The sequence below is a fragment of the Taudactylus pleione genome, unplaced genomic scaffold (assembly GCF_031769625.1).
Source record: "Taudactylus pleione unplaced genomic scaffold, aTauple2 ptg000065l, whole genome shotgun sequence".
Classification (NCBI taxonomy): Eukaryota; Metazoa; Chordata; class Amphibia; order Anura; family Myobatrachidae; genus Taudactylus; species Taudactylus pleione.
The window spans coordinates 15,984,109-15,993,907 of record NW_028284467.1 but is presented as its reverse complement, the minus strand read 5'-3'; the positions used below and the strand labels follow the sequence as shown (position 1 = coordinate 15,993,907).

Genomic DNA, 9,799 nt, shown 5'->3' with positions numbered 1-9,799 from the left:
TTTTAAATTTATTATTTTTGTGATATACCTTGAATATGTGCTTTATTTCAGCCAGGTCTCTTTTTCTTTCAAATTAGTGCAGAGATTAATATTAAAGATCTGTGTCTTACCTGTTTTACAGGTGTATGTTTGTTGTGCTTCCACAAGCACATCTTTTTCTGCTGCTTTAATATATTTTTTTATTTGTGTTTTTTATTTTTTGATTATTATTATTATTATTATTTTTATTATATTGCTCAATATATGTTCACTAGCACTTGGTTCTTTTTGCAATTAGCAAAGCTTTAACCTATATATTCATGAATGTTATTAGTTTTTATATACGGAGACTTGCATTTTTCTTGTTCAATGATTGCATCAATTTAAACAGATTCCTGTAGAAAACGTAGAGCAAAGCTATAAAAACACATTAAACATTCAAAGTAAAATTTCTATCTGTGTAAACATACAAATAGTTTCAAGGAAAAAAAAAACATGTTTTATTGCTGAAATTTCATTTTTTTACAAAACAAAAAATATATAAAGATATATATATATATATATATTTATAATTTTCTTCTAGACAAAACTGGAGGTCCGAATCCCAAACTATCTATAACATCAGAGTGGTCAGATACAAGATGCCTTCATTGAAAAATAAACTCCCTTTAGTGGGGATATTAGATTTCTTATATTACACAATGCCAAAAGTAGAAGCTAATTCATTGCTAGCCAGAGAAAGAGCAATATTTACAGTAGCACTTGTGCTCTTTTCTCATTGCTATCTTTGGTGCAGAGCGGATTTCTTTTTGGTTATAATAAAACAATTAAGAATTTCCCCTTTACATTAGAAAGCCACCATTACATTGAAAATTACATAAATTCACTGCAATGAAATGCACTTTTGGAACATGATGAAAATATCTAAAAGTCACTTCCCGTTCTCTTTTGTAGTTCTCTGCAACAAAGTTTTCTCTCTCTTCATTCTCAAATTGATTTATCGCAAGCAATATTGAGTGCTTATGTAGCTCATCTCATATGTAGGTTTTGTAAAGCAACTGTCCTCCATAGGTTTGCAAATGGCGACCTCCAGTGGTTTGTAGGAGACTAGCAAAGACTCCCACCTTGTACCAGTTATACTGAGCAGCTTTGTGCATTTGGGAGCTTGTACAATGTTACACACTAATCTGAGGGTATTGCCTAAATAAATGACACAAACTAGTTTATATGATAATCTAAATTAAATATTTTCCAGGCCATTTATCACCTCAGATTATTTGTGAAATTGGTTTTCTGTGAGCACAAATTTACCAAAACTGCTTTGTTTGTTTGCTGGTCAAATATTATACTATGACAAATCTACTAACTGGATAGTTATTATTGATTATCTGCAACAATAGTGATTTTCAGGTGACAATGTGTGATTTGCATTATATAAAAATGATATATTATTTTTTATCACACTGAAAATTACTTTTTTTATTGAACTATGTGGGACTAAATTTGGTGGAATGCTGAACAATTAAACCAAGGGGTATTCAACATATGGCCCTCCAGCTGCTGTGGAACTACACCTTTCAGCATGCCCTGCCATTGTTTTAGCATGCCCTCATAGCAAAACTGTGGCAAGGCATGCTGGGATATGTTCCACAGCAGCTGGGGAAGGGGGCGCAGGTTGAGTACCTCTGGATTAAACAGAGCAGAATTACCATGTTCATTACTATTGTTATGAGGTGTTTGATGGATACAGCTTTTTTTAATCATCTACATCTTAAATTTAAATTCAAATACACATCTTAATTTTCCAAGTATTCTTCTGATAACAATTTGCTAAATACACTCCGTTTAGCCTAGTCCCAGGTTATTATTTTCACTATTCATCTGACCTCTCTGCTAATTTTACACACCCTTGAATTTCAGTGAAGTAATTATATTAGCACTCTTTTTTTTTTTCCTCACCTTACTCAATTATTTTAGTTACCGGTCCCAATTCCTTTAATCAAAATCATACTCCCCACAGACACATTTGTTCCACACTTATACAGTATTTACAAAAAGTAAAATGAAGAAACCGGGATGTTGTGTTACAGGAAGACACTGCCTTAGTGCTAGTGAGCGCATTCCTGGGGTGTCACTGTGCTATTAACGCTTACAGGGGGTAATGCTTTATTATGTGGCAAAGCATTCCAAGAGGTTCAAGATTAAACAATACTTTATCTAGTCCAGATGCTGGCAAATATTAAAGATAAAACACATTTTTCCTGGTGTCTATTAATTTTTGAAGGTAGAATGCAGTCCCTTTTTTGACACATAGATGAGTTATAGAACTGATACAATTTGTGGCTTTGAATGTGAAAAGCGGAGTAACAAACAGAGAGAAAAGCGGTTTTGAACCCAGGAGAGAGAAATAAAATTCCCCGCTTGTGTTTGATCTGTAGGACCCCGTGAGCTAAGGATTTAGCCAGCTGTTTGCTTTGATTTACAATTCAGCGGCTCACGCTTATGCAAGTCATCACACCTGACAAGGGTATGAGACGCGGTTGGGGAAAAGGTACAGATTATTGTTTTTCTTTTTCACTGAAATTACTTCAAAAGACCTCTAAGACCTATGAGACTGATAGGTATTGTGGATGAAGCTAGCAAAATCTCTGGCGGTGGATGAAAGAAAAGCACAGAGCAGTCAGTACCAGTGTAAATCCCGCTGCTTACTTCTTAAGCCCACTGATTCTTAACAGGACTTGTGTATCAGCTGAACCTATAGGATAGTTTTTGTCACGTGACATGAGAGTGGCGCAAAGTCACTATAAGCCAGCCAAACCATAATGAGCTGATGTATTTAAGATGCTGTTGCTTCATTTAGCATCCTTGTGTAGTGCTTAAACAAAATGGAGTTATACTGCTCTTGTCATCACAATTTAGCAGTAATAACGTACATGACTTGAAAATTAAATATACAAACAAATAATAGATTTATTATCATTGAGCTGGAATTAGCATGTCTGGGCCATGTATTCAGAAACTTAAGGAGTCATCAACTGGCTTCAATGTAAACCCCATAAGATCCTAACCCTCAGTGGTTGGGGGACTATATAAGGGTCCCAAAAAGGACACATAGGGGTCCTAAAAAGTGCATCTATGTGGACAGTTCATATTTTCTCTTGGACAAATGCAATGATCTGTACTATGGTACTACAATTAGACACTTTGTTATATAACATGGAAACACCGAAACAAGAAATTACCAACACACAGAACATCTTACAACTGATTGTAATATCTGCACCATATAAACTTTTTCCCATGTAACCATCTCTTCCCCACCTGTTGCATATGGGAATGTGGAAATGGCTATTATTGCAAAGTTTGTTCACAATGTCTCATTAAGCATATATGTTACAGCAGAAGGGTCCATTCCCATCTTATTTCTACATAGCCCGTTAGAAGTTGACATATGATATTTAAATGTCCTTATTCTGTTTGTTGTGTGTGAGGGGTGGCTCACCCATAGTGCAAATGAACAACACAAAATCCATTCCTCCAAGTCGGGATTAGTGGTCATCAGGAATATCTAGAAAACAAAAAAGGAATTTTCTCTCTTTTTCCAGCTGTGCCAGGCACCTATTGTCCCATTGCATTTAATTTGTATGTCGAAAATCCTGAATCTCCAGTGGATTGTCTACATGAAGTGTCTACTATACAGAAATGTCCACCTTGCACGGTGTCATTAAGTCCTTTGTCTATTGCAGTTCTTCCAGAGACTTGATGCATTTTCACTCAGTTGAATTTGGCATTAAGCACTGTTGTCACATTTCCAGCAAACCCATTTCATGTTATTTTCAACCAATCCTGAGCTTGATAGATAAACTAGTAGACTACAAGCAGAGGTGGATAGCGAAAAGTTGGAACACAACTACCATTAGATCAAGGTGTGAAACCACATAAAGGTGTCATCTATTCATCTCCCCTCAGGTTCTGTAAGGTATTGTGTTTCTGGGGCAACATGGATGACGTCACTGGTAGTTATCTCAGTCTCCTCTATCACATCTAGCATCTCACCTGAGTGATATCTTTGGTAACGTTTAGCAATCTTCTCTGCGCGTAGCCACAGTCATATGTGCTCAAGCAACAAATTGACTTTTTTTTTTTTAATTTAGGCAAAATCCCATATTGATCACACTTCTAAAGTGGTACTTGATGGCCAATGGCTTGATGCAGCTTTAGTAATGAACTCACAGGTCTGGGACAATGTCACCATTGCATGAAGTAAGAGCAGCAGCAGCTTAAACCAATCCACCATAATGAAGATCAACTTTCCCCGGTCATAGACTCATGGGTCCGTCCTCCTCCATCGGCTCTTCCTGGGGCTCACTGCAGAAGAAGTAAATATTACTCTAGGTCAAGTACTATGTAGTTCTAATAACACTTTATTATTTTGAAGAGCCAGCTCAATATCCAATACAGTCTACCAAACACTACAAATGCTAAGCTTCTTACTTAACATTTACATTAAAACGATTATGCATTAAAATGTACTTAGTAGAGACTATGGTCCATATGTAACAGCCTGTGATTTGTGGTAATTGTCGAGATTTCGGCCATCTAGCCATGAGATTTAAAGTGGCAAATTCTTCAAAGGGAACGTCATCCTGACCTTGCATTTAAAACATTTTTTTTTAAAACTGGCGCTTTAAATCTCGCAGCCAAAATCTCGGGACACTTGCTGCAAATCAGGGCTTATTACATTTGGGCCTCTACATGAGAAAGTGACCACAGACTATTACAGGATGTAGAAGAGATTGCATTATACCCCCCGCAATCCTCAAAGGTAAAGCTAAATAACATTGGTGCTGATGCAGAGTTGCACCCATATCAGAATACATGTGGATTGTGCAATTCTAAGCATACTGTGCATGCGTCACGTCCTGCATACACAACTTACAGCAATTAAGAGTGATTCTGAGTTAACAGCATCTTGATCAATTCTCGCATAAGGCTGCATGGACGTTACCGGGTGGTAGTGGGTCATTTGCCTGTAGGAGAAGCCTCCCATGGGCATGTCGGAATTCTGTAGACAGAGTATCGGTTTATTACTAGAGAAGCATATGCAGAAATCAGTCTGATTTCAGCCGGATCTCCTGCAGCAAGGATGTTGCTGACACAATGCAGATAATAGTAATGACAAGTGAAAGGCTGGGGTGCTGCAGTTGCACAGAGTCGGCCAACTCAGTGCACAAGCAAATGTTTGCCGACGCTCTCCCATTGTTGGAAGCACTCTGTATAGCAAACACATTGTGTGCAACTCACAATCAGGCCCTTTGTAACGTTGTTCTGTAGACCTTAAGACAATTCGGTATAAGTATTTGAAAAGACAGATTTCATGCTAATATAAATATAACTAAGTTTACAGAGGACCCCTTGGGGCCAATGACAACAAAATGGACTTGGAGGGCAAGTAACAAAAATCTATAGCCAAGAGAAAAAAAAAATAAAAAACAACTTGTAATAAAATAAAAAAAATGTAATACAACAAAACAAAAAACCCTTACTTGTTCCCAGCTGCTGCCAACTGATTTCTGCCCACTGACAATGAGGCTAGCGCGGTTACAGTATCCACCTCATCCCGGTCATGTTTCTGGGCTTCTAGTAGGGAATATCCAACCTTAGAGGCAAAACGTTTGACAGACGTCCAATATTTACCTGCAACAAGAAATCTCTTGGTTACACTGCACTACAGGACTGCCAGGCTCCTTCCTCCTAAATCAGGATTATGTTTTTTCTTTTAATAGTATTATACATGAGAGGAGTATATTGAGCATTCTAAACATTTGGGGTACACGCCAAATAATAAAGCAGAATATGAATGTCGGTGTGAAGGCTGATAAGTTAGTTTAGGGTCTTAAACACGGTACAAGAAGCAGCAGAATGTGTTCTGTGCAGGCATATAAACACATAATGGACGAAAACAGGATGTGGAGGCCTTGGTTACTTTTAATTAGAGACAGAGATTAAATAGGCTTGGCAATGACTCACTTATTCCTATAAACAGTGTATGAAGTCCCCCAAATAACTCACTCGGAGCATTTTTATATTTACAATAAGTGGACCCTTGGACTGTGTCACAAGGCTCGTTATGAATCATTAAGATTTAGACATTTGAGACAATCCGATTTACAAGAAACAACACACCTGTCCGCTACACGTTAATGGAGAGTACAAGACCACAGATCTGTATGTTACCAAAACTGCCAAATGTGTATTGCAGAATATACCACCAGCGTTGTCAAAAACTCTGGGGCAGATGCTGTGTGCCTCACATATTGGACACTATTTGCATGTTAAAAATAGCGATTTATGTCCATTTGTTGAGACGTAAGCATCGCAAAATGTGTCCCCAGTTTACACTAGGAAGAGGCCATGGGGTAGCACGGTTGGTGTAATGGTTAGCATTACTGCTGTATAGTACGGAGGTCGTGGGTTCAATTCAGTTCTTTTCTCTTAGTGCTACGGTTTCCTCCCACAAACCAAAAATAAACTGGTAAGCTAAATGGCTCCCAACAAAAATGATCCCCATTGAGTATGTGTGTAGGTGTACGTGTGGTAGGGAATATAGAGTGTAAGCTCCACTGGGGCAGGGACTGATGTGAATGGCCAAATATTCTCTATAAAGCGCTGCGGAATATGTGTGCACTATATAAATAACTGGTAATAAATAAATAATATACAATTACAACAATTTTAAAGCATTTATTTTGCTTGCAAAATATGCATTTGCTATTAGGTTTCCATAAAATGGAGAATCTCTCTCTAATGTACATTTTGTGCATGGAAATAAATGATTAAAGCACACACTGAACAGCAGAATAGATGCACGGGATGTGAGGAAAGCACCAATCGGTTCAGAGATTAATTCACACTCAGCCAGTCAGAAGCGATTAGTGCTGGAAACCGTTGTCATCAGAGTGTATTTACACTTGTTCTCAGCAACCTGCAACACGCCTTTAGTCTACAGTAATTGGCATATGTTATCTGTCCTTTCACTTGTCTCATCACTTCTGGCAAAAGTGGGCGCAAGTGCCAGGTTCACACAAATCTGTATAGGCACACGCCCACTTCCCTGTGCTGGCGCAGAGTGATTCTGCTCTACACAAACAGCATCTACCTCTATAAGTAGAAACACTTGGTGCAGCAAATATTCCATAGAATAATGGCTTAACTGAAACTTGGATTACTTATAGTACCTCTCACACTGGCCTTACCACATTCCCACATGGCACAATCCCATGCATGGTTTTTACTTTGTGAAGTGTTGGACTGTGCCATCAGTGGTCTCCGTATGTACTGTGTTATACATAACATCTGTACAGATGTCACCGAGCCTGCATAACATCATCTAAGTGGGTATTACTGTAACAATTCTGTGTCATCATACTAACGTACTGATAAATGGAAATAGCAAGTGTAAAAGGTTCTAGCATTATGCTATTCCCACATGCTGCCACCCAGGAGTGACATTGTCATATTAAATGAAAGTAGGTCTTTTAACAAACAATTACCTATTAAACCAGACATTGAATAGTCTCTTAGGCATTTTTGTGCCAAGTTGTCACCTTGCAAAGCCACCTAGAAATCCCCCTGCCACTGTCGTGTCAGATGTATCATTTGAAATAAAAAAAAAACCCACAAAATTCATATAAAGGGAAATCTAAAGCATTGTTTGTAACCACTCACAGTTCTAGGGAAAAGGTAAATGTTCACCAATTAGGATGGATTTGCAAGTACACAGCTAGAGAAGCTAAAGAATATATATTTTTTATTGTGTTGGGAGACAATCGGGATATTCATATTTGAAAGCTTTAATTAGTTTCAGAATTCAGTGGGCTAAACACAGTTCCAGCTTATAAAATACAACCATGACACACAGATCATCCTTACCTCCAAAAGCGAACACTGCAAGGGTGGGGAAGGCTGCGGTTTGAATACTTACAGGGTTCTGCTGAAAGCTTTCAGCGGTTCTTTCCAAATTGGCTACTCAAGGCATATTTTACAGACAATTCTATGGCTGCTGAATTCTCATTAAGTTCTGGTATTAATTGAAATGAGATCTCAGCAACATTTGTGACTGATTTACCACGAGGAGCCTTGTGACAAGCTCTTAGAAGTTATGTCTTCCAGATTTGTGTAGGAAAGACCTTCTGTGCTTCCCAGCTGCAAGTGCTTGCCACGCATTATAGTACAGAGAACTGCGTGGCAGACGGCTTTCACTGATAGAGGTGCTTCCTCTTCCCAACAGGAGGCCAGCCCCCCCCCCCCAAATAAAACGCATGACTCACTCTGAACTTGAATGACAGTTTCCAACGACCGCACAGCGTTGGGATTGGGCCTCTGCCGTAGAATCTCTTCAGGGAAGGGATCCAGCTAGAAATGAAAAGGAGCACATTATGGGGCTGGCGATAACGCACAAAATACTCCCCAAAACAGTGTTCTAAGTAGGAATGGATAATCTCCATATACAGAACAACCCATCTCTATATTGCTATCATGCTGAATGGTAATGGATTCAAGATATTAAACACAAGTATTACTATGTCAATCTATAGGTAACACATTAAACATCGGTTTTCACACTAAGGGTAGTATTCAATTGGGCAGCGAAAACCCGTCATCATGTAATTTTCGCCTATTTTAATTATCCCCGTATTCAATTTCAAAGACTTTTTGCCGTTGCGAAAAGTCTTTGTTAAAAAACGGGGATAACTTTTCACCATGTTTTACATGGTGAAAAAAAGGGCATATTTGGGGCTATTTTTTGGAAGCCTGCACCCCTGGGAATGTCTCCTAAAAATGATCTGTGTCAAAAAAAAAGTAAAGAAAAAAAATCGGGACACCCCAAAAAATTAAGTTTCATTTTGGGGTGAAAACAAAAAAAGGGGGACAAACTTCTAAAGTACCGAAATTAATTCCAGCGGGGTTCCCCAGAATGCGGCAGGTGTTTTCTTCATTACGGCTAGTAGCGGCAGGTGCATTTTTGAAGAATTTTATGGACTTAAAAATATGCTTGCACCCATTTTCATGTACCCCAAATTTGATGGCCATAGTTATTTTTCCCCAAAAATATTCCTAAATGCTCTTCTTCATCACTTCTTCACAGGCGCATTTATGCTGCAGCTATTTAAAATCCTGACTTCCCCTCAGCAGCCAAAATGGGGGTACCCATAGTGATCCCCCATGTCTGGACATCTTTAGGGGGGTCCCAGGAACATTTTCCAAAAATTCCCTATGTTTTACGATACTTACCTTTCCGCCGGCTCCCGTTGTAGCTGATTCCTGATTGAATACGGGGATAAAGTGGGCACTCGCCCGATACTTTATCCTCATCAAACCTCCGATGTGGAGCGAAAAGTCCAGTATGGATTTTTCGCTCCAAATTGAATACCCCCCTAAATATTTAAATTTACCACACATTACTTTAATTCCATATAAATAACCTCCTCAACCTTATTTTAGTTATGTAGTTTTTTAAAGTACCTAAATAGTATATAGAAAAAGACCAATAAAGAGGGATAGGAGACTTATAAACTTGCCACTGGTTGCAGCCAAACCAGACAGCACAGATAGTCTGAAATTGACACAGGCCTCAGCCAATCACAGCAGATATCCTGTAGCTGGCAAGTCACTGCCACTCACAAAGCTCAGAAATCCTGAGGTGGTTGAGTGCATAAGGGTCCAGTAAGACCCAACTGCAGGCTAAGCAATTCAAAGGCACCAACTCCAAATGCTGAGAGTCCCACCATGCTAATGTTGCACAAAATTGAAAAGACAA

The 9,799-nt window shown here is 38.6% G+C and overlaps 1 protein-coding gene across 2 annotated transcripts in view; it reads right to left on the bottom strand.

Moving 5' to 3' along the window:
* Window positions 1-461: 461 nt before the first annotated feature.
* The window catches only part of HDAC7 (histone deacetylase 7), a 348,234-nt gene continuing 338,896 nt past the window's right edge, over window positions 462-9,799 (bottom strand). For both annotated transcript variants that reach the window (XM_088465963.1, XM_088465962.1), the window contains 3 exons: window positions 8,310-8,394; window positions 5,526-5,676; window positions 462-4,347 (listed from right to left, as the gene is read on the bottom strand). In XM_088465963.1, the coding sequence (XP_088322089.1) occupies window positions 4,299-4,347; window positions 5,526-5,676; window positions 8,310-8,394 (285 nt within the window). In that variant the 3' untranslated portion in view covers window positions 462-4,298. The remainder of the gene's footprint in view (window positions 4,348-5,525; window positions 5,677-8,309; window positions 8,395-9,799) is intronic.